The 25,386-nt window shown below is 36.4% G+C and overlaps 1 protein-coding gene across 5 annotated transcripts; it reads right to left on the bottom strand.

Moving 5' to 3' along the window:
* Positions 1 to 3,033: 3,033 nt before the first annotated feature.
* On the bottom strand, positions 3,034 to 25,159 carry UGDH (UDP-glucose 6-dehydrogenase). 5 transcript variants are annotated; one of them, XM_074229608.1, is made up of 13 exons: positions 25,054 to 25,155; positions 24,899 to 24,933; positions 18,095 to 18,263; positions 14,066 to 14,167; positions 12,003 to 12,203; positions 11,527 to 11,724; positions 10,760 to 10,907; positions 9,722 to 9,816; positions 7,794 to 7,924; positions 7,332 to 7,465; positions 6,897 to 6,988; positions 6,679 to 6,789; positions 3,034 to 4,309 (listed from the first exon to the last, which is right to left on the bottom strand). In XM_074229608.1, the coding sequence occupies exons 3-13, from the start codon at positions 18,254 to 18,256 to the stop codon at positions 4,199 to 4,201; spliced, it is 1,485 nt and encodes a 494-aa protein (XP_074085709.1). In that variant the 5' UTR covers positions 18,257 to 18,263; positions 24,899 to 24,933; positions 25,054 to 25,155; the 3' UTR covers positions 3,034 to 4,198. The 5 variants fall into 5 exon arrangements, with proteins under 5 accessions (XP_074085709.1, XP_074085708.1, XP_074085712.1 ...); XM_074229607.1 differs by lacking the exon at positions 24,899 to 24,933 and having other exon boundaries at positions 25,054 to 25,159; XM_074229611.1 differs by lacking the exons at positions 24,899 to 24,933; positions 25,054 to 25,155 and adding an exon at positions 24,977 to 25,006.
* Between the last annotated feature and the right edge of the window lie 227 nt (positions 25,160 to 25,386).

The raw sequence follows: 25,386 nt of genomic DNA, 5'->3' as shown, positions 1-25,386 counted from the left end.
CTAGTATCTATGGTTCTTCCTGGTTTCAATTCCACAAAACAAGGCATCCCTCCCAGATCAAGGTCATTGCACTGACCTCATCACCAGGCTGTTTACTCAAACTTGGATTAACTCTATATCCCTAGGTCTCTTTTCCTCTCTGATTGCAGGCTGGAGAATGGAGAACCAAACTCCTCCCAATGCATTTCTTTATAGAGGGTAGAAATTGAACTCATCTCACCTCACTTGGCTGCTCAGCTTGCTTTTACCTTTTTTTCCTAACATTTACATTTATATTTTTTTACCACAAAATGCCCCTGGTTTCCTCATAACCACCCCCTCCCAGCTTTCCTGATTCCATGTTTGTTTTGCTTCCCCCCCACCTTAAACTGTAAACTCCTTGGGGACAGAGATTATCTTTTTTATTAATTATATCATCAATGCTTAGTAGAGTGCCTGGTTATAGTAGGTGCTTAATTAATGATTATTGGAATAGGTTGGATTGGTTAAATAAGTGAGCTCTTCTCACCAAGATGGGCCCTGCCTAGTTCCCATTTACCTATCAAGTCCAGGAAAAACCAGAACAAATAATAAACAAGATATCCAATGAGACATTAGAGTGAATTTTCTCACAGAAAACAAACCCAGAGGCCTCTCAGTGAAAGCAGAGCTGAGTCATTCTTCCTAAGTAACCAGTTACGGGTGGAGAATGGAAGACTGTAAGAAAAGGGGTGGTGGTGATGGGATCAAAAATCCCCTGGAATGTGAAAAAACGCACAGAAGACAAGAGGTTCCTGGAGACCAGGGAGTAGCAGCAACCTCTATGGTAGATCAGTGATTAGACCAGGACAGCCCAGGTGCCCCAGGGTCCCCATCACTGCCCTGAGAGGGCCCTGAGGAGCCTGTGCTTGAGCCTAATGATCCAGGGAGACCTAATTCTGGGTATGTCAGTCCAGAAACACAGGAGAGTCTAGATATTGCTTCAAACACCACCCCACAAGTACAGCATAGGGCAAAACAAGCCCCAATTCAGGATCTAAACCTCAATTCAGGATCTAAACCACAAGGAATGAATAAATCAAAGAAAATATTAGTATCACATTTTTTTTTGTAGCTTTGGAGAAAGAGCAACTCCATAACAACTCTAAGCAGAGATTCATTGAAAAAAACCACAAAAACTATATGGATCTCTTAAAAAAAAAGTTCAAAAAAGAATTCAAAGGACAAGATGAAGTAATTGGAAGGGAAGTAGAAAATATATATTACTCAAGTACTGAACTTCCTGAAAAGTAGAAAGGACCAAACAGAAATCAGTTACTCCATGAGACAAAGATCAGAGCAAAATAAAATGAAGAAAGAGAAAATTTAAATCAAGAAATAAATGAAGCTGTTGAGATCTTTTAGAGTCTGAGAACAAGGGGCAGCTAGGTGATGCAGTGGATAGACCACTGGCCCTGGAGTCAGGAGTACCTGGGTTCAAATCCTGTCTCAGACACTTAATAATTACCTAGTTATGAGGCCTTGGGCAAGCCACTTAACCCCATTGCCTTGCAAAAAAACAAAACAAAAGTTTGTAAAGGTAATCAATTCTAAAGGACTTTGGAACTCTGATCACCCCAATTACCAACCTCAATTCCAAAGTACTAATGATTGAAATATGTTATCTACATCTAGAGTTGAAGGACTAACTGAAACAGGATGTATTTTTTTCCCTTTCTCTTTTTTCGGATCTAAAACAGACCAAACATATTTGTAATGGGTTTTATTTTTCTTGCTTTCTCAATAAGTGGGGTGGGGTAGATAGGAGGGAGAGAATTTGAACTGAAAATAAAATAAAATGGAATTTATTAAAAAAACCTAAGGCAAAAATTCCAGAATTATCTTTGCCAAAATTCAGAGCAATCAAGGCAAAGAAAAAAATACTTCACATATCTAGAAGTAGGTCAAGTACAAAGGAAATATCAAGATCTAATGAGATGTGGCAGAATTTACTATAAATGAAAGAGACTGTGTAATGCAACATTCCAAATGGATAAAAAGAGATAGTTTTACAACTAATCATTTACCTTAAAGAACTGAGTTTAATCACATAGAGAGGAAAATGGACATTATTGGAATAAAGGACTTTCAAATATTTCTGATACAAGACCAGAAACTAAACCAGCACTTTGAAATTCAAGTAGAAAAGTGAAGAGGATCCTAGGCCAGCAAAATAACTTAATAAGGCAATATGACAAAGTACTAACATTCTAAGAAGTAAAAAGAAATACATTCTCTTGAAAAAGGTAATGTCCTCAAAGGGTTGGAAGAAGTTTAAATTAGAAGACTTGGAGGTGGATTAGTAATGTTCTAAGATCATTGAGAAAAGAGAATGTCAGATGTGAGAAACGCATACAAATAGGAAGGAAAAGGTGGCAGGAAGGGTAACAGAAGAACCTCACTCTTATCTGAAACATAAAGGATAGACATGCCTTCCCAAATATGCACACTGCTGAGTGGAGACAGTACATTAAACTCAACCGGGAGACAAGTAGATGAAAAAATGGCAGGGATCAAAGGGAAGAATAATAATGCATACAGAATAGTCACAAGGAAAATAGGCTTCCTGATGTTGAAGATAAAATAGAGAGGCAAAGACTGGGAGGAAGCTGAACAAAGTCGAGTATAAAAAAATGATGAGACAATTTCAGTGAAATTTTAGATCAGATGAATTGATGCAGAACAATTTGCTAAAAGACAATATAAATAAAATAAAAAAAGACAATATAAATAAACATAATTTTAAAAGCTGTTTTAAGCTGTAATCAATCCAATAATTAACCATAAAGCATGTTACTTGCCTCCCTTCTGATGGAGAAATGATGGATTCAAAGGGGAGGAAGACAGCTATATTTTTTAAAATGACTACCTTGGTGGATTGGTTTTGATTGATTATATGGGATAGGGAAAAAGCAATATGAAGACAAAAAATGGCAGGGGAAGTGATTGAAAAATTTTTTTAAATATAAAGAAGTAGACAAAAGAAAATTTAGAAATAAGGACAAACAAGCAGGGTAATTTTGAAAGCAATGTGTGGAATTTATTATATCCTTTAAAAAAGCAAGTTCTGAAATTGAGACTCAGTTTCATAAATAATCCACATTTTTGCATTCTGCTATATATTTGGAAATTCTTTCTTTTGGGGGTTGGGAGGTATTTAAGTTCAGATTTTCAGAAAGAAAATTTTAACAACAAAAATTATGGGAAGACAGGAACAAAATGACCAGGCTATTTATTTATTTTTCTCTTCTGATGAATAATTAATTTGACACATTTTAACTTATCAAAGAGATGACAACTGACTGACTCTTTGGAACAAAAGTGTGACTCAATGTGCTCTCCATACTCTCCCACTAACGTTTTATGGAATGTTTTTATCCATTTTTTCACTATGAAAATTACCATGAGGGGTGGCTAGGTGGCGCAGTGGATAAGAGCACCAGCCTTGGAGTCAGGAGTACCTGGGTTCAAATCCGACCTCAGACACTTAATGATTACCTAGCCATGTGGCCTTGGGCAAGCCACTTAACCCCACTGTCTTGAAAAATTCTAAAAAAAAAAAAATTACCATGAAAAATGGAACTTCGGATTCATAACCAGGAGAATAAGTTTGCTATGTATATAAAGATGATAACACAAAAGGCCCAAGAATGTTCATTTTACTACTTTTCTCTATGGTCCATGGTTTATATATCAAACAGTACTGACAATCACACACTACACAATTATCCTCATTTCATGGCATTTCTGATGAATTCAAGAGTCAGTTTGGAATTTAACATAAAAATTTTAAGTCATTAACAAAACATCTAGTTTTTAAAAAATATACTGATGAACAAAATATAGAAAGGTATAAAATTGAAGTACAAGTATTGAACATATTTTAAAGCAAGTGATCTCTGAAGTTTAATTTTTACAAAAAGGTATGCCAGTAAAATCATCATGATTATTTTCCATTTACTTATTCAACAACTGATAAAATATTATAAAAATATAGAGAAAATAGATTCTAGATTTAAGATGACTAGGTATGCTACTAGCTTTGTGGCTTTTAAAAACTTGATTGAAAATCACTAAAAAAATAAGGTTTTGTTTCCTTAAAAATACTCCATTGGCTTGCTATTTAACATAATATGGGTATCATGATTCTCCAATACTTAAAATACAAAAATGCTAATTTCTATACTCTTGGCTTCTTGTTTGGTGGGTCCTGTAGACTAAACTTTGGAATTTCACATGAAGGTGCATATGGAATTCTCTTTGAAGATACCTTCTTGCCAATTGTTTCAATCTAAAAAAAGAAGATAAAGAGTTACTGCAAAATACAACTGAGAACTGTTAAATCCTTTAAACTACTGAATATAAGAGGAAAAGAATTTAAATATTTAATTTTTACTAAGTGCAAAATTTGCTTCTCAAATTGTCTAATTTGATATAAACAAAAAACTCATTTATTTTATTTACATCCCTCTCTCCAACATCTGTGCCTCCTAACAAAAAAGAAAAAAAATTTATACAACTGCTGTTTTAGTTCCATGTGAAAACATTAAGTAAGTTAACATATGAGATATATTGCTCTTTCATAATTCATCCTCATTAAGTCCATTCTTGAGAACATCCACAAGGAAAGATCAAGAAACTAAGATCCTCTGTTCTTGCCACTAGCTGCTTAGTTCAGTTTAATCTCTCTCTAAAAATTAGGCACCCAGGGGCACCTAGGTGGCACAGTGGATAGAGCACTGGCCCAGGAGTCAGGACAACCTGAGTTCAACTCTGGCCTCAGAGACATTATAATTACCTAGCTGTGTGACCTGAGACAAATCACTTAACCCCACTGCCTTGCAAAACTTAAAAAAAAAAAAAAACTAAAAATAAAAATAAAAAAATTAGGTACCCAAATCTCAAGAAAAATCCCTTATGAATAGCAGATGTGAAGGTGACATTTATGAGAACTTTACCTTTAACAATAATGGTGAATGGAAGAGCCAGCTATCTAGACACCTGGTCCCAATCTCCTCCTTGCCTTCACATCCTACATTGTCAGCTGACTATTTCCTTACCAGCACCCAGCAAAGCAAGAGACATGGTAAAATATGCAAAGATGCTTTCTGATTTACAGAGATCCTTCAGTAACTGGCTGCCCAAGCTTGTAGTGGTGGCTTGGACAGTGGCTAGCTACTTTCCATAAGGGAAATGCATGGTGGAATCACCATTCAGGGAGGATGGAATTTTCCCAGTTACCAGTCACCAAATCTCCTTAACTAGGGAAGGGGAAGTAATGACCTGAAATAACTGGGAACTGGGATCTCTTTAGGAATAAGATTATATAATGCTTTATAGCTTAAAGAGTGCCTTCATATCCAGGTGGTACAAAAGTCTTTTTTTAGGTTTTTGCAAGGCAATGGGGTTAAAGTGGCTTGCCCAAGGCCACACAGCTAGGTAATTATTAAGTGTCTGAGACCGGATTTGAACCCAGATATTCCTGACTCCAGGGCCAGTGCTTTATCTACTGTGCCACCTAGCCTCCCAAGGTACAAAAGTCTTAATGCAGTTTTAAGCTAATGAGGCTTTGGGGACACCCTGGATATTACCCTGTTGGACTATCATGACCACTCTGTGAGGCCCTAGTGAAAAGGACACCACATATGGAGACAAGAGCCCGAAAACATTGTAGAAGGAAGAACAGATCTGACAGACAGGAGACTTGTTACCTACTACCTTCATGACCCGGGGAAAATGACCTTAGGATCCTCATCTGCAAAAAGAGCAAGCTGGACCCTTCTTCTAAACATCCTTTCCAGTTCTGAATTCTATCATCTATGAGTCTGCGATATTGTTCCATGAAGAAAGAAGGTTGGGGCAGCTAGGTGGTGCAGGAGTCAGGAGGATCTGAATGCAAATCTGGCCTCAGACACTTAATTATCTAACCCCATTGCCTTGCCAAAAAAAAAAAAAAATAGGAGGTGGTTTAAAGCAAGAGCTTTATAAAATTTGATGATCCATGTTAGTATAAGTTATTCTTAGTAATCTATAGGTGAGAAAATGGTGACTTAAGAGACTGTTAGACTAAATCAGAGGTATCTGGTTCATGGGTCTCATATTATCTACAACATGCCTCTGTGCAGCCTGAATCATATGAAAATGTAATTGGAAAAAAAAATTAACAAAAACAAAACACAAGCACAGATAATGTTAATATTAAGTTTTCAAAGTCAACATGCATCCTGCAGATTATCTTGCTTCTTTGTGAGTCTGGCACCACTGGACTAGAAACTCCAAATGTTAATATTCTATGAGTCAATGACTATTCAAGTTTAAATAGTTCTTAAGTGAAGAAGCCTGAATTAAACCTCAGTTTCTGAGAACCTCAGTCCTATGTGCCTGCAATTTCCCACAATTCTACCTACCAAATATACAAACAACACTGACTTTATTTTAGCTCTATCCTCCCACTGTTAAATTTAACCAAAGATTGAAATAGCTTGAAAAACCACAAGCAATACTCCCTGAAAAAACTGACAAAGAGCTATACTGTGTTGCTAAACTGAAAGAAAAATGTCTAAAAAGAAAAAAATTTAAATCCCAGAACCTTCCCTCCTCCCAAAATCCTCCAAAACCAAAAACCCAAAACAAAACAAAACCCCAAAAAATCAGGATTACCTGGAAGCCAATGGTTTGTAACTCATTGTGAAGGTCATCGAGGACACGCCGTCCATCAAAGATAAATGCAGGCTTCAGCATTTTTTTGTGAATTCGTTCGTAATCCAATTCCTGTAAAGTCACAAAAAAAAAAAAGTGTTAAAATGTACAATGGCCATCACAACTCCAAATGGTAGGGCATCTCCACATTTTGCTTTGTTAAGCTGGTATCCCCTCACCTTAAACATATCCCATTCAGTACAAATGACAACAGCATGGGCCCCATCACATGCCTCATATGGATCCTTTGTAATGGTCACCAGTCGGGACACTGAAAACATGAAAAAAGGAGGTGTAAGACAGGAGAGGGAGGTTGCTTGAAATTATCATGGTAGATCATAGCCTATAATTAGTAGATGCTTAATTAACACTTGCTGGCTAATAAAATTTTTACCCTGGGTGAAATGTTGCTTTTTTTTTGGTAAGCATTTAAATTGCAAGTTCAAATTACAACCCATTTGAAATTCAGCTCTCATTATGTTGTAAACTGTTTTGGTTTCAATGACAAAATTATCAATAAGCTCTCCAATATGTAGGATTTTAATTCATGAATGACTCTCAAAGGGATATCTAAAGAAAAATAAATGTGATCTGAGTAGACCTCAAAGACTCACCTTGGTCATCCTCTGAAACACCAGGATGGGAGAGATCTACAACTATTTGTTCCCTTGGTACTTTAGGATCATAGATATGGAGATGTGCTCCTTCATCCATCAAATATTTGCTTATGTAGATACTAGAGGATTCTCTGAGGGGAAAAAAATCACTAATATTCAGGTAATTAGGTACTGCAATAGCAGCTCTTTAAAGGAAATAGATTTAACCTGAAAATTAAACTAATCCATGCTGTTTTGTATCTATAACCAAAAAATTCTGTACAAGTCATCATTCTAGTAATTCTGATCATAATTACAAGCACAATATCAATACAAAAAATAGTAAATTCAAAACAGTATTATTGAGAACATAATATATGAGTTTTAATTCAGATATAAAGGAATATTGAACAACATAGCCAGTTTCTTTTTACAATCAGAATATTTCCAAAAAGAAGCATAATTTTAAAGAATAAATACCTTGTATCTCCAGTGTCCTTTTTGAATGCAAATCCCAAAATAGCAATCTTCTTATCAGTGACTGTATTAAACAGACTGTCAATAATTCGGGAAGCAAACCTTCTTCTCTGGTAGTCATTCATATCTATTACCTATAATTATATACAAAATTATAATTAAATAAGTATGTTAAGAATGCTCATACTTAGTATTTTATTGTTGACATTGCTTTAAATGTTATCAAGTTAGTCTTATGAATAAATACTCAAATTAACTAACTCTCTCCGTTTCTGAATTCAAATCTTGCCTTTGGTCACTTACCACTTAATCTTCCTGGATTAGTTTTCTTTCTTATCAGTTCATACAAATATTTCCAGGTTCTCTGAATCTATCCTTTCACTTCTCACAGCACAAAACTATGCTACTATCTTCATATATAATAATTTATTTAATCATTCTACAAATGATGGGACACTCTCTTAGTTTCCAGTTATTTGCCATAACATAAAATATTGTTAAGAATAATTTTTACATGACTTTTCTTCCCTAGTTTTATGCAATCTCTTCAGGATATATGTCTAGTACTATAATACTATTGCTGGATAGAAAAGGGAATGCCCAGTCTAGTGAATATCTTCAGTCAATTTCATGCCCTCATCTCTCTGCTTTCTGTCTATTTTCACCATCCTTCACTCAATTTTCAAAAGAAACTTCCCAATAGAGAGGTATGACCAGGTTACTTCTGTGTTCAAAAATTTTCAGTGGCTTTCCAATCTGTACATTCATGCAAACCATTCCCCATCACTAAATTGCATTATCCCTAATATCTTTACTGGTAAAGTCCTCCATTAAGATTTCTTTATTTCTCCTGTCTGAAAACTCCTTCAAATTCAACTGTGTTGCCCACCACCAATTTATCTTGGTACATAGCGGTATATTAAGGGTTTTTTCTTTTTTTTTCCCACTTAAGTGTTTCTTAAATGGAATTCATCTACTTGATTACAAGTTGGTTTTGTTAAAAGGTTTGAGAAATGAGGTTAAAACTCTAAAAAAGAAAAAAAGACCCAGATGTGGATGTCTGGTATGATGTAATGCAAGGACAAATTCAGGATGCCAAATTCACTGCAAATACTGAGGTCTGCAAAGACTAGGTAAAATTATTGGAAAAAATTCTGGATTTTAGTATATATATTTTTTAGATCCTGTTTTTTTGATGAAATCTGAGAAATTTTTTTTAAAAGAGAAAAGGCTAAAGATTCAAGGAAAAAAAATTTTCCCCCAGTGATTTCTCAATGCCTCTTAGGTTCATAATCCTTAGGCTCATTCATTCCCTACTTAGAAGATCTATGAAACCAAATGAAATAACAGAAACAGTAAAAGTCTTATTTATAATAAGATCTACAGTTTAAAAAGAGCTTTCCCTTCAACAATGCAAGACAGGTATTGAGAGTATTACGTCTGTCATTTTGTAAATTGAAGAAAGGAGAGTGACTTGTCTAACAGGAAGTATCAGAGCCAGGACTCATATTCTGAATAAGGCAATCCTCTTTCCACTATTCCAGGGTGTTTCTTTAAACACAAGTAAATGACTTCTGGTTAAACTACATAAATAATTTTGAGCACATTCAGTCAAAAATGCACACACAAGAGTTTAGAACTTTAGGTACTTTCATGATTAACTACAACTGACTTACGCTCATGGACAAGTTTCATTTAAAATTAGAAGAAGAAAGATTGAATTGTCATAAATTTTCCAACAGCGTTAACAACAAGATGCTACAACTTTAGAAGCTTGATAAGTAAAACTATATCATTCATTATGAACATAATAATAGTGGCATTCTCATGAGGCACTTAATATAGCAAAATATGCTTCAGAATTAAAAGGTTTCAGATTTATATGAGGCAGAATCATGGAGCTCTTTTTTAATCATCACAAATATTCCTACCTGTTGCCAATAACGAGCTACTTCAGGCAAATTCAGAGCTTCACAGAGATAAACCAAATTTAAAACATCTTTCTGGAAACAGCTCCCACCAAAACCTGATTTAAAAAAAAATTTCAATTAAGAACTAGTTTCACTCCAGAATAAAATTCTAAACCAATAAATTCAACCTTGTAAATAAAATATGTGAGATGTGAGGGTCACATCGAGTCAACAATATACTTGAGTCAAAGCTATCCTAAGGACTATCTATTTAAAATTGGCTCTAGGGCAGGAGGTAGCACAGTGTCAACCCTGGAGTTAGGAAGATCTGAGTTCAAATCTGACCTCAGACACTTAATAGTGACCTTGGGCAAAGTCACTTAACCCCATTGCTTTGTAAAAACAAAACAAAAAAAGAAAACTTGGCTCTACTTCTCATTCAGACAGATGAAACTCTTATTCCAGAAATGTAGGGAGGAGGAAATGACTTGGGTGCCTGCCCAGAAATCCTTACAAGGTCACCAATGTTCCGTAGTTTTAAGAATATTATTCTCAATTTTTGAGCATCATATATATGTATACACGGAGGTAAATTTTTAGTATCCCACAAGAATATTAATAGCCTACTTTGCAATCAAAGGCACAAAAAATTGGTAGCAAACATTAATAGAAAAGTAGGCCCTCCTTTCTCACACCTCAGCAACTTGGTCATAAGAAAACAGTTAAAGAAGTATCTTCTAGCTCAAATCTATCATTTTACAGTTGAGAAAACTGAGGTTCTTGTTTGGAATAAACTACTACTCAATTACAGAAAGCAATTTCACACTTAACCTGTTTACAAACCATCTCCTCAGGTGTTGCATCCCTGTTAACAGGCTGAAGTATTTTTATCTTTCTTTCTTTTCTCAGTTGATACTAGAAAGTTCTAGGCAGGATGAACCTCACTGAAGACTGTATATAAAGTATCTAAAAGACTTTAACCAAACAAGCATAAACTTGAGCTCCAGACCCACCTTGACAAAACCTCCTACTATACTTCTGAGAGTATTTTCGACTCACCAACACTGGCCTTCAGAAATTTATTTCCAATTCTCTGGTCCATCCCAATGGCTGTTGCAACCTCTTCAACATCAGCTCCCGTTGCTTCACACAGAGCACTGATAGAATTAATGCTGCTGATTCTCTGAGCAAGAAAAGCATTAGCTGCCTAAAAAAAAAAATACCATAAAACAAAAACATATTTTATAAATTCAGAGAACATATTAGAGAAGCAAACTCACTATAAGGTAAAATAATTCACAGAGGGAGAAGCTAACGACTGAGTCATCTCAGAGAAGGTTTTGTGTTGGAAATGATTTTAGGGAAATGGAGAATAAAGAGAAATGACAAACAAAGCAAAGATTCACAACTCTGATCAACTTCCAACTGCATTTTTATGTCCTGCTACAAAAGTCTGGATCACTTTATATTTTGCAATTTAATATTCCTAGTGAAAATTATTTTGTAATACAAAATTATTCCAAGGTAAAAGAAGGTTATATTCATAAATAGTATCTTTTAATCATGTGTGGAAAATTTCTTTGTTTTTCAGAATTTTTTTTTGGCAAGGCAATGGGGTTAAATGACGTGGCCAAGGTCACACAACTAGGTAATTATTAAGTATCTGAAGCTGGATTTGAACTCAATCCTGACTCCAGGGCTGGTGCTCTATCCACTGCACCAACTAACTGGGTCCAGCATTTATTTTCGCCTTGCAAAAACAAAAACAACAAAAAAAAGAATTATAATAAATTTAACTTAACGGTTATTTTTAAAAAGATACCAACCAATTTAGAAAGCTCTGAGGACCAAGTGTTGGTTGTGAGGATCTTTTCTTTGGGAACCCAGTGTTCATAGACAGCAGACAAAGCATGGACAGCTTTCTGCCCCTCAGGGGTCTCATCACCACCAATCAGCACTCGATCAGGGTTCTTTAGGTCTTTGATTGCTGTGCCTTCTGCTAAGAATTCAGGGTTGGAGAGCACCTAAGATGGAAGAGCAAGAGTTTAAAACTAAGATTTTATTTATTATTACTGATATTATTATTATTATTATTATGAACATTATTTTATTAGAGTAGCAAGAGTCACATGAATATAACCGACCAATTTCTAAAACAGTGGGACTGGAAATTCAACAATAGGAACTTTTGAGGGGTGAATTAATTACATGTTTGATCAAATATAGCAGGCTAATTTTTAAGTTCAACCTCTGGCAGAAAAAAGGTTCCCCACCACTAGTCTAAAGTCTTCATTTTTCATACCTGTAAGTTCAAGTTGGGTTTTGTGTTGGCATCAAATATTCTCCGTATACTTTCTGCTGCCCTAACTGGGACAGTGCTTTTCTCCGTCACAATTTTGTATCCATTGGAATTCTGTACAATCCGTCTAGCACAGGCTTCAATATACTTTAGATCAGCTGCCCGACCTTTTCCCATTCCATAAGTTTTTGTTGGTGTGTTAACCTAATGAAAAGATAAAGGTTGGAAAGAAATTTTAATGTTACTGATCTTTAAAGAATGTTTCATAAATGCAATAATTTTATTAGCATGTTAAGGAGGGAAAACTTTGCTAGTAGTTACTTTATTTAGTAACTATATAAATTTCTATCAATTCAAAGCTCTATACATCTCTGTCCATTCAAAGGAAACTTGTATTAATAATGGCTTTAGACAGTGACAGAGGATAAAGATAGCATCACACGTGGAAAAAGAGCAAGTCAGCCTCAGAATCTCTTTAGAAATCCCTTTAAGCCTCTATCTATCCTATTCATCACCCTCTAATCAAATCTGCTTTATAGTCAAAGAAAATTTCAAGTGAAATTTTAAAATTTTATTCATTTGTTTCCCCTGGACTTGGGGGTGAAATAGATTTCTGTAGGCTAGGCTGAGAACCTAATGATCACCTACAACACTTCCATGGGAAAACATACTATGTTTCAAATAAATAATTTCAAACAAATCTTTTTTAACACTCACACAAAAAAAAAAAATCTTAAAAAAAATAATAAATTGAATTTTGCTGGTTCCCTACTTGTCAAAAATTGTGTACAGCAAATAGAACCTTCCTCTCACCAGAAAAGAACCAGGAACCATCAGAAGTGCTGAAATTATCCAAGATATCACAGCACAGATTTATATGAATCAGCACTTTCTGATTCTGAATCTCCAGTTTAATACTTGTCTGCTATTCCCACAGAGTTAAATGTTTGATCTCATGATCATGTGGAAAATCATGAGCGAGATCAAGGAATATTCAAATTTTAAAAAATCAGGTACATAACAAATAGTGACACAATATTAAAGTGATCTGTTCATTTATGTTGGAAGTACATTTTTATCTTGGGGCAAATTCATTTTTGCTTATGAATTTTTTAATAGTTTATACAAACATTCATTTAAGTTCAATGTAAATATTTAATTAAGCTTATATTCTAGATGCTGTACAAAAATAAAAGTGTTCCCAGAGAGCACATTTCAAAAAGGACATTGATAAGGTGGAAGGAAAGATAATGCAGATGGGGAAAGACCCCAGAGTCATAATACATGAGAGGGTATTTGGAGGAACTGGAGATGATTAATTTTGAGAAGAAAAGATTTTGGGTGGGGGGCACGAGAGAGAAGAGAGTAAAAGAGGATAGAAGTTTTTAAACATGTGAAGGGCTATCATGTCAAAGAGAGGGATTAGCTTGGGATCTACCCTAGACAGCAGAACCATGGCATGTCGGACAGAATGCTGGACTTGAAGGCCAAGATTCATATTCTGCCTCTTACATTTACTAGGCTGTGTGAGTTTTTTGAATCACAATTTCTTCATCTACAAAATTGGGGTATGAGTATAGACAGCCTCCAATTCTGCATCATTCTGTAGTCCTGTAAGCTGCAAAGATTTTGAATTGATGTAAGGGGAAAAAATTTGGTAATCTTTATAGTCATCCCCTTCTCATTAGAGATTTATAAACAAAGGCTTTTTGACCACTGGTCAGCAGGAACATGGAAGGAAGGGATTCTTCCCTGGGTATGGGTAGAACTAGTTATTATCCCCTATTATTAAGTCTGGCCCTTCCAGCCATGACTTTATTATGGCTCAGTCTCATGCAAAAGGAGGCTGTACTAGATGCATTAATTATAGGACTAAGGTCCCTCCTGCTTTGACTTTCTAAAGTCTTTTAAGAGGAAACTTTGCTTATTATAAAGGATGAAGGGAAAAAAAAGGATCAAAACATTTCACAGGGCTCAAAATGTTATCCTTAGATCAATTGGTTTATTACTAAAGTTTTAGGACTAAGAATGTAGTACATGTCCCACAACAAGAGGATGATACTTACAGAAATAAACACAAGATCAGCATCTTTGATGGCAGCATCAATATCAGTAGAAAAAAAGAGATTCTTCCCTCGACAAGATTCAACTACTTCTTTTAGTCCTGGCTGGGAGGGGGAAAAACAAAAGTTATAAACAAAGTACTTAACTAGCTAAATTTGGGAGCATAGCAGTGAAAGTTCTACTTTCTTAAAAAAACTTGTAAATTAATGGCTTTTTTTTGGTTAAAAGTAATGCTTTTCATCTCTGAGGTACCATCTCACACCTCTCAGAGATTGATGCTGGAAGGGATGTGAGAAATCTGGTACACTAATACATTGTTGGTAGAGCTGTGAACTCATCCAGCCTTTCTGGAGAGCAATTTGGAATTACACCCAAAGGGCAATAAAAATGTGCACACCCTTTGATTCAGCAATACCGATACTTTATTGGGTCCATACCCTGAGGAGATTATGAAAAAGGATAAAAACAGTACTTCACAAAAATATTCTGTTTGCGGTGGCAAAGAATTGGAAATTGAGTGAATGTCCATCAATTGGGAAATGGCTGAACAAACAGTGGTATATGTATGCCATGGAACACTATTGTTCTATTAGAAACCAGGAGGAATGGGAATTCAAGGAATCCTGGAAGGATCTGCACAAACTGATACTGAGTGATATGAGCAGAACCAGAAGAACATTGTACATCATAACAGCAACATGGGGTTGATGGACTTACTCATTCCATCAGTGCACCAATCAGGGACAATTTAAGGGTATCTAAAATGGAGAATACCATCTGTATCCAAAGAAAGAATTGTGGAGTTTAAACAAAAACCAAAGACTATTACCTTTAATTTTTTTAAAAAAGTTATCTTATGTACTTTTGCTATCCCTTTTATTTTTTTCCTTTAGGATATGATTTTTCTCTCAATAGATTCAATTTTGATCGATGTATAGCATAGAAATGATGTAAAGACTATCAGACTGCCTTCTATTGGGGGTGGGGGGGAAGGAAATGAGATTAGGGGAAAAATTATAAAATTCAATAAAAATTAAATTTTTTTTAAAAAGTACTGCTTTGAAACCTTTTATTTTCATGTCATGATCATGTCTCCTCCCTCCACCTTTAATCTTCTCCTTTGTGATTTTTTTGAAGTTTTTAATTGTTGTCTTTTTTGACATCATAGTATGCCTCTCCCTACCCCTCCTAGAGAGCAATTTAACAAAGTGTTTTTTAAAAGATATAAAAAAGGAAAAAACCCATAATAAATCAATACATTTAGAAAATGCAACTTTCTCTTTTAACAAAGCAAGTAATCAAAGCAACTAATATACCAACCACATCTAAAGGTAAACATACTATCTGACACTCATAGTTCTGCCCCACTCCCCATCTTTCTAAGGAAAGGCGTCTTATCTTCTTAGACCAAAACTGGTCGTTATGATTACACACCTTCAGTTTTGTTCTAGTCATTATATATGATCCCATTTAACCAGTTTTGCTATAATCAGTAGATACTGATTTTCTAGCCCAGATTTATTTACAATAAGGTGCCTCATTTTGTGAAAAAAGTCAATAAATATCAAGCAAGTGTCAGTGGAATCTAGGTTCCCAGAGAGCAGAGAATGTTTTTTGCTTGGTTTGGTTTTTGCACCTCCAGCACCCAGAATTTAAGCTTAATTAAATATTTAATGCTGTGTCACTGTTTGCTATGTACCAGATTGTTTTTTAAAAGTCAGCTATTTTTAAAAAATTTCCTCACATCGATGAAACCGATCAAAAGATTAAAGTGCTTCTAAGCCAATATTTAATTTTGCACTGTCATGATGGTTTTTCTCCAATAATCCATACTCTGAACTTTGGTTATAAAACAGCTAATTTATGCCCTTTTAATTTCTATCAATGTACAACTTAAATCCTAACAAAACTCACTATTTTCTTCCCCACTCAATTTTGTGGAGATTTACCAACATGGAATACAACTTTCTATAATATGAACGTGTATTAGAAACAGATCCAAGCAGGGAAGTAAAAATTGATTCAAAATTAGCTCAGGTCATGTTGCTTCTCAAATTTTTTTTCTAATTCTGAAGTTATCTGTTTTAACCTTAGGAAAATTATTTCCAATTGCTTCATAAAAAGAAAATTTTTTTTACCACACAGTGTCACAAATATGTATTAAACTCCTATATCAATAATAAAATCAGCATATAGAGAACTATACTTTTTTGTTTTAAGCTATTAGAATATGTGATGCCAAACTAAAATCATCTGAATTGAGGTGTAAGAAAGCTGACTGGGTCATTGAGATATTAATCCTGCCTGGAGTCACACATCTAAAATGTGTCAGACCTGAGCTCAAGTTTAGCCTCAAACACTTGGTAATTCCCTAGCTGTGTGACCCTGGGCAAGTCACTTGACCCCACTGCCTTGCAGAAAATCAAAATAAAAAATAAAATATGTCAGAGACAAGATACTTTAGATGGGGTCTTTTAAACTTCAAAGCTGTTCTTCTACCCACTAGACATGATTCTTTTCCCCAATCAACATGGGATCTCAAAAAAAAATAGCCATACTTCTCTGAAAATTAAAGGGTAATTAATATATATACAAAAAAAGCAATACTACTCTTATCTTTGAGGATTAACACAGTTATTCTCAATTTTTAATTCATTATATAATTATTATTAGCAGTTAGTATTGACATGGCAGCTTTCATGCAAACAGAATTGTCTTTCATTTTCCAATGAAGAAAAGTAAATTGTCCAGACTGTTAAAAATCATTATATAGTTTTATTTGAAACAACAGCAAATAAGCCTTTGTAACTCTTCCAACTGCTAATGCCTTTCCTCCCAAATTACTTTAACTATTTGTATTTATTGTCTTTCTATTGATTCAGTAAATATTTAAGGAATTGCCATCTTCCCCTATTAAAATGTAAGCTATTAAGAGAAAGGGCTGTTTTCTTCTCTGTATTTATCACTAATATGCAGCATTGTGCCAGCTACACAACAGGCAATTATAAATTCATGATGCCTGATCAAGGATTAGCCAAAAAGATCAGAATAAGTATTGTTTTACTTAGGAACTTCTTAAAGTATCACTTTATTTTCTTTTCACTTTCTTATAATGTCATTTCCTACATAATATTCCAGAAAATTTAATAAGACAATTCTTTTTTTTTTTTGCAAGGCAAACGGGGTTAAGTGGCTTGCCCAAGGCCACACAGCTAGGTAATTATTAATTGTCTGAGACTGAATTTGAACCCAGGTACTCCTGACTCCAGGGCCAGTGTTTTATCCACTACGCCACCTAGCTGCCCCCAAGTTGAGGCATTTTAAACAGGATTTCAATTATTAGAAAATAGAAACAAAAAAAAGATCACACCAAATGCAAACCACCACACCCAGATAACCATTTCCCATAATTTATAAAAGATGGAATTTCTAAAAATATAAAATCTAATCCTGAACAGTTAAGTCCTTAACAGATTACAACTTTGGGGATGCTCTTTTACAGACTGATGCAATTCTCCATTCTAAAATTAAGAGAAATCTGAGGGATAATATTTATCTCATATCTAGCATACCTAGATATTGTGAAAGTTATGAAAACACTGTATGTAAGTGAGTTTCTTTGCAAAAAAGATTATACTGATATACAAGAAAATCTTACACTATAATATTCATTTACTTTCTTGCTGTGCTTCTAGACTGCAAATAAAAGAAAGGCCTAATCCTTTATAAAAAGGGTTGAAAATGAGAAGCCCACAGTTCTGCTAAATATTCAAAAATATTAAGGTACTCTCTTTTTAATCTGAAAATTTTCCCAAACAGCAAGAATTCCTGTAATTCCAATGAAACAACTTTCAAGATCATCTACCAAAAACAACTATGATTATCAAATTAGTGGACATGTTTAAATGATGTTATGTTCTCTACTACAGTTTTATACGATAAGTTCTTTAGAAGTGGGAAGCAGGCTGGTAAAAACAAGAAAAACAAATTTCTGGGTAGAAGAGAAAATATATGTTTTTAGTACACTTTACCTCATAAATTGGTAGTGTTGCTGAATTCCATGCATTGATTCGAGATTCATTAACATCAACAACTGTGACCCTAATTTCTGGGCACATATGTGCAATGACACTACAGGTGGGTCCTCCAACATAACCTGCTCCAATGCAACAGATCTTCTTGATTTCAAACATGATTATACTAGAAAAGAAAGACAAAAGACATTGAAGATATTATTAAAATTTTAGGAAAAAAAATGAAATTTTAGGAAAAAAATCTGGATAAGTTACATATTTCTTCAATTTTATGAAAACGTAAGTTGAAAGACAACTGTGAGATGAGGAATGAAGAAAATAAATTGTGACCAGGATAAGACAAAAAAAAAAAAAGAATTCCAAAAAAGTGGCTTAGTGAGTGGGAAGTCTTTAGGCTGGGTCACCATGCAAAAGGCTAGTGAGAGCAAAGAGTCAGGGATGATACACACGGAGGTGGAAGGTGCCTGAGAAGGTGAGTTTGGGAGGAAAGATCAGTTCTGATCAGAACATACCAAGCCTGAGGTGCCTTCAGCCTTTCTGTCTAAGATGACCAAAAGACTGCCCCAGGTGCATGCTTGGAAGAGAGAGATGACTAGATAGAGAGATCCTTATCTAAAGATGATAACTGAAAACCCAGATGAGATTCCCCTAGGAGATAAGAGAGAGAGAAAGGGGGGGAGTTCCAGAACAGAGACCTAGGGAACACTAACAATTAGTTGGTATACCGCTGAATAAATAAAGGACACTGAGAAAGAGCAGCAAAGAGAATCAGAAGAGCAAAGTGTTATGTTTCAAAGTTCTGAAATCTTTATTTAAATGTAGAAAAAGATTAAAAATCTTAATTTTAAACAAATTTTAAAAATGTGTTATTCTATTTGCAGTTCTGCTTAGTCATCCTGACAGGTTTATTCTACTGTAAAAAAAAAGTGTGTGTGTGTGTGTGTGTGTGTGTGTGTGTGAAAGTTACAGCTTTCATGCCAATTTCTCTGAAATTCCATTCAATTGCCTTTGTACTGATTTTATAAATATTAACTAATATCCCAATTTTAGTTTATTTTTCAAATATGACTGGTGAAAAAATGAATAGACTGGTCACAAATATTATGGTCTGCTTTATAAGAATCATGGTAAATGAATAAAATAATATTCTCATTTATCTAAGAGTTTCTTGTGAGTTTGATAGGCAAGAATCAATTCAGTAAGGTATGACTACCTAATGAATTAAAATTTTTTTTCAAGGGATCTATCTCACCAATATCTATGTGCTTTCATAAATCTTCCAAAGAAGATTTACTTGACGTACTAAAGGCCTTTCTCTGTTTTTAAAATAGAATTTTATTGGTATCTTTTATTTTTATACCATCTATATTTTTCCCTTTATACTTTTCCCTTAAAATTCCTTAAGGACTGCCTTTTATTAAAAAAAATAAAGTTTTAGGTGAAAGATGAAATAAATTAGCAAAACCAACTAATTCATTAAAAAAATAATCTTACACATGCAAATTTACCATATTCCTACTTCTGCAAAAGAGGAACTTTGTCATCTCAATTCTATTCTTTGAAGCCATGTTTGTTTTTATTTTGCACTATTCATTTCAAAATATTTTGTGGTTGCTGTTCTTATTGTGTAAATTGTCCCCCTGGTTCTGCTTACTTCCTTTTGGATCAGTTCATGTAAATTTTTCCATCCTTGTTTGCATTTTTTATTTTTATAATTTCATACAGCACAGTAATATTACATTTTCCTGTATCACAATTTTTTTTAGCCATACCTTATCAATGGGTATCCAGTTCTTTGCTACCACAAAAAGTGCTACTATTAATTTTTTATATACATAGAGAACCTCTTTGTTAATTATCCCTTTATGCTATTTAAGTCTAACTATATAATCTCTGGGTCAAAAAATGTGCATATTTTAACCATTTGATTTGCATAATTTTCAAACTACTTTTCAGGACAGTTATACTGCTACACCAGAGCTACAGCAACAATGCATTAGTGTTGGGATAGCCAGGTGGCACAGTGAATAGAGCACTGGCCTTGGAGTCTGGAGTACCTGGGTTCAAATTCAACCTCAGACACTTAATAATTACCATGTGGCCTTGAGAAAGCCACTTAACCCCATTGCCTTGAAACATCTAAACAAAACAAAACAAAACAAATAAAACAATGCATTAGTGTGTCTGTCCTTCCACATACCCTCCAATATTATTCCCTTATTCTGTCATCTTTACTCATTAGCTGCCTTCAAGGCAAAAAACCTCAGGTTGTTCAGATTATTATTTGGAGAATTCTTTCCTATTAACAGTTTATATCTTTTGAGAATTATTTGTTCATATCATTTGACTGTCTCTAATGGGGAATGGATTTTGTTTCTATAGTAGTTATTTATATAGCTTGGCTATCAAAGTTTTATCTGAGAAATTTGATAAAGTTCTCTCCTTAGTCAATCATTTCTCTTCTTAGCCTTAATTTCACTTATACAAAAGCTTTTTATTTTCAAAAAAATCAAAATTGTCTGTTTTGGTAATTGTCTTTTTTATTTAAGAATTCATTTCTTGCTATTCACTTCCAAAAAGAACTAATAAACTAAAAAGCATTTTTTTACTTTTTTTTTGCATCTTTTCTTTTGTAACATGACTAATATGGAAATGTTCTGCATGATTTCACATGTATAATAGCTATATTGCTTGCCTTCTCAAGGATGGGAGAGAAGCAAAAAGGAGAGAATTTGGAACCCAACATTTTAAAGAGTGATTATTAAAAAAACTTTAACATGGAATTGGGAAATACTTGATTATACACACACATATAATTCATTACCTACATGTTAAAGATGGTATCATCTTTAATATTCAAGTCATATAGTTATTTTGAATATGTAATATAGTTGAAAATACTGGTTTAAGCCTATTTTTTTGTTTGTTTTTTAACATTCAGTGGTTTTCATCAATGCAATATTCAGGCTGACCATGTTAACTTTTTCCTCTACTTTACTTCCTTTCTTGGTCATTTTTTTGGTTTATTTTAAGATATCTAACCTATCCAGCCTAGTCTAATCTAACATTAGTATATGGAACTTCCAGTGAGAAAACTATCAATATTTCAGCAACTGCTCTGCAAATTATAGACATCAAAATGACTTGGTATTGGCTAAAACTTGAAAAGCAGATCAATGGAACAGACAAGAAAGGGAGAATAATAAAAAAATAGAATTCAAAAGCCCAGTAATTAATATACCTGAAAACATAAACTACTGATGAAAAATTGCTGGGAAGGTTAGAAAACAGCTGGGATGTTAGATGGTAGAATTTTGGTTCCTCTTCTGAACTTTACTCTTTCTGTCTCACCATTAATGTGGATTAGTCTGGCACATGGTAGGTATTTAATAAATGATGACTGATTTATCTATTGCCCACCCTATTAGAATGGAAGCTCCTTGCCGGCAAAGACTGTTATATTCATTATAGACCCAGACCCTGGAAAAATGCCTGTCATAAAACAAGTGACTGATAAATATGTGTTAATTAATTGATGATGAACCACTACTATTTTGTATATAAGGAGATTTGAATTAGGGAGAAGATTGGATCTACAAATTAGGAGATTTTTGCTATCTAATTAACTGGTAACTTGGTCCTAAAGCTTAGATCAGAGATTTAGTAGTTGTGGTGGTCAAAAAAAAAAAATGAAAAACCTTCAGGCTTGGGGGAGGCCTAGAATCTTATAAGCTGCCTCTGATTTAGAACCTGATCCTTCTTCCTCCTTGTTTCCACATTCCTTTTATAGATCATGTAGATCTGAAAACTTGCAAGTCCCCTGACTATACAGCTGGGGCCTCTATCTTTGTGCTTTTAACATCAGAGATGGGGAACAATCAGACACAGCTGAGAGATCCTGAAACTCCCACTCTCCTAAAGTTTCATGCCCTTTGCCTTCCCTGAACAAAGAATGGCCATCATAACCCTGCAAAGTCCAGGTCACAGCAGTGTACAATTTGTTTCAATGGATAGAGTAACCATGTTGATAAATTAACAATTGTTTGGAGTCTCACAGAAGGAAGGTGTTTCTTTCAGTAGCATTCCTCAGACCACACAACACAGGGGATACAAAGTCAGTCTCATAACAACTGATGATCCTGTTGCTCCTCTGTAGACAGAATCATCATCTTCCTACTGAGCCAAATAGTCATTCATATAGAGGACTCAATTAAATGGCAGGCAAATATATCTAACACAACGCTTTACCCCAACGACTAACCTTGTGAGTGAAGGCAGTAGACTAGAATGTTCAGCACCCTGTTGCTCGCTCTAAGTGGCCCACTGGCATCAATTCCTTTGTCAGATAAACTAGGCAGCTATGCAGGGATTGCAATCATTTCAAACTGTCTTATCAAAGGTAACTTGGACCCAAAGAACTCTCATGTCAGAACCATTGCTTCTCGTGCCAATACATAGGTGCTTTAGGTGCGTTTTAGGACCTGATTAATAATGGTTTACTAACAGTGCAACAACTACGGACATTGTCTGCAATGGAGAATACCATCTGTATCCAGAGAAAGAATTGTGGAGTTTGAACAAAGACTATTTCTGTCAAATTAGAAAAAAAAAGTGTTATATTATTATGTAATTTAGTATGTCTTATACTTTATTTTTCTTCCTTAAGGATATGATTTCTCTCTCATCACATTCAACTGAGATCAACGTATAACATGGAACCAATGTAAAGACTAACAGAGTGCCTTCTGTGGGGGGTGGGAAGCAAGAATGGGGGAAAATTGTAAAACTCAAAATAAATAAAATCTTTCTTTAAAAGAAATTTTAAAGATGGCTTACTAAAGCAGAGAAAGGCAAATTAAAACAACTCTAATGTTTACAGACTTCTAAGATTTGAAAAGTACATTATAGGCGTTATTTCATTTAGCCCTCCAATCCACAGTGTGAGGCAGATACTACGGTTATAAGGAAACAAAGAAACTTAAGGCTAATTTACCCAAGGTCTAGTAAAAGTCCAAGGTGACATTTGAATCCAAAGTGGATAACAAAGATTCAACTTTTCAGAGAAATCAAATGCAATGTTACCAATTCCTGCATTTCATCAAAAACTATGACCCAAATTCATAAATGAATAGACTATTAGAAGTAGAAGCCCAGGAGACATAAACACACTCTCGTGTTACTATTTCTTCCTCTTACATCTTTCCCTGGTCCTAGTTACCTCCATTGCTTTTCCTCACCTTTCTTGTCCTAGCCTTCTCAAAACCTGTGCTTTCTTGTCCTTCCTTCGGCTCTGAGTCCAGAGCAAAGCCGGCCCAACTATGCACTCTGCTGCACGCCCCTGCCTCAAGTGGGGCCCGGAGCCCCGGCCTCCCACGGCACCCACTGTGGCATGTGGGGTCCCTGTGAAGCGCATCCCGCACTGAAAGGCAAAGCAGCGCCGGGCCCCTGCATCACACCTCGGGGTGAGTGTCCCGGCTTCTTTCACTCCCGCTCAACCCTGACTTCTCTTTGTCTACTTCAAATTACACAAAACCACTAAATCAATCGTTATTTTACTTTTACTGTTATTTTGACCTTTATATATATATTATACATAATATAACTATACTATAGTTATGATAAGTTATATATAATATTATATAGTGTATCTATTGTATATATCATAATTATTATGTATATTATATGTCTATAACTACTAGGGTGCTATATACACACATATACACACGTATACACAAATATACATCTGTGTGTAACTACTAGGGTGCTATACACACACACACACATGTATACACACATACATCTGTGTATACACTAGGGTGCTATATACACACACATACACACGTATACACACATATACATCTGTGTGTAACTACTAGGGTACTATACACACATATACACACACATACACACATGTATACACACATATACATCTGTGTACACACTAGGGTGCTATATACACACACAGATACACACATACACATATACACATATACATCTGTGTGTAACTACTAGGGTGCTATATACATACACACATGCATACACACATACATCTGTGTGTAACTACTAGAGTGCTATACACACACACATACACACACGTATACACATATATATCTGTGTAACTACTAGGGTGCTATATACACACACATACACACATGTATACACATACACATCTGTGTGTAACTACTAGGGTGCTATACACATACACACACATACACACACGTATACACATATACACCTGTGTGTAACTACTAGGGTGCTACACACACACGTATACACACACATACACACACGCATACACATATACATCTGTGTGTAACTACTAGGGTGCTACACACACAGACACATACACACATATACACACACATACTCACACGTACACACATGTACACCTGTGTGTAACAACTAGGGTGCTACACACACAGACACACACACACGTATACACACACATACTCACACGTACACACATGTACACCTGTGTGTAACTACTAGGGTGCTATACACACACACACACACGCGTATACACACGTACACATCTGCGCACACACTAGGGCGCTCTCTGTGTGTCTCCAGCCACACCTACGCCGCCCCCCGGCCGCGCTGCCGGGGCGGGCCGGCCCCCCGAGCCCCCCACCACTACCCGCGCACCCCGAGGCCGGCCCCGCGCACCCCCCGCCCCCTTGTCCAGGCCGGAGGCCGCGGCCCCGGGCGCCCCCCCGCGCCCCCGCGGGCAGACCCCCGAGCCGCCGGACCCTGCACGGCGGGCGCGGGGGCGCGGGGGCCGCGGCGCACGGCGGGGCTCACCTGCACGGCGGGCGCGGGGGCGCGGCGGGGCTCACCTGCACGGCGGGCGCGGGGGCGCGGGGGCGCGGCGGGGCTCACCTGCACGGCCGGCGCGGGGGCGCGGGGGCGCGGCGGGGCTCACCTGCACGGGGGCGCGGGGGCGCGGCGGGGCTCACCTGCACGGCCCGCGGGGCTCACCGGCTCCGGCTCGCTCCGGCCCGCGGCCTCCTCCCGCCGCTCCCAGGCAGAGCTGGCGCCGCGCGGCCCCGGGGCTGGAAGGCGGCGGTCTGGCCGCCCCGCCCCCGCGGCCGTGGCCCCGCCCCCCGCGGCCGTGGCGGGACGCAGGCGCCCTCGGGCCGCCGGGGGCGGGGCCGGAGCCTGGCCCCGCCCCGCGGCGCGGCGGCCAATCGCCGGAGGCCACTTGGGGCCCCGCCCCTCCGAGCCCGGGGGGGGGGGGGGCGGCCTGGGGGGGCGTGGCCCCGCGGGGGCCCCGGGCTCGGCTGGCGCCG

The sequence above is a fragment of the Macrotis lagotis genome, chromosome 3 (assembly GCF_037893015.1).
Source record: "Macrotis lagotis isolate mMagLag1 chromosome 3, bilby.v1.9.chrom.fasta, whole genome shotgun sequence".
Classification (NCBI taxonomy): Eukaryota; Metazoa; Chordata; class Mammalia; order Peramelemorphia; family Peramelidae; genus Macrotis; species Macrotis lagotis.
This window is presented reverse-complemented; position numbering and strand designations above follow the sequence as displayed.

Bases quoted from the DNA above. Each gene is read 5' to 3' on its own strand.
- UGDH (XM_074229607.1), bottom strand. From the start codon at position 18,256: ATGTTTGAAATCAAGAAGATCTGTTGCATTGGAGCAGGTTATGTTGGA. The intron at 14,168-18,094 runs GTAAAGTGTACT...TCCCCCTCCCAG, and splicing joins CAACACTACCAATTTATGAG to CCAGGACTAAAAGAAGTAGT. The intron at 4,310-6,678 runs GTAATCCTGATT...TTCTTTTTTTAG, and splicing joins TACAAACCATTGGCTTCCAG to ATTGAAACAATTGGCAAGAA.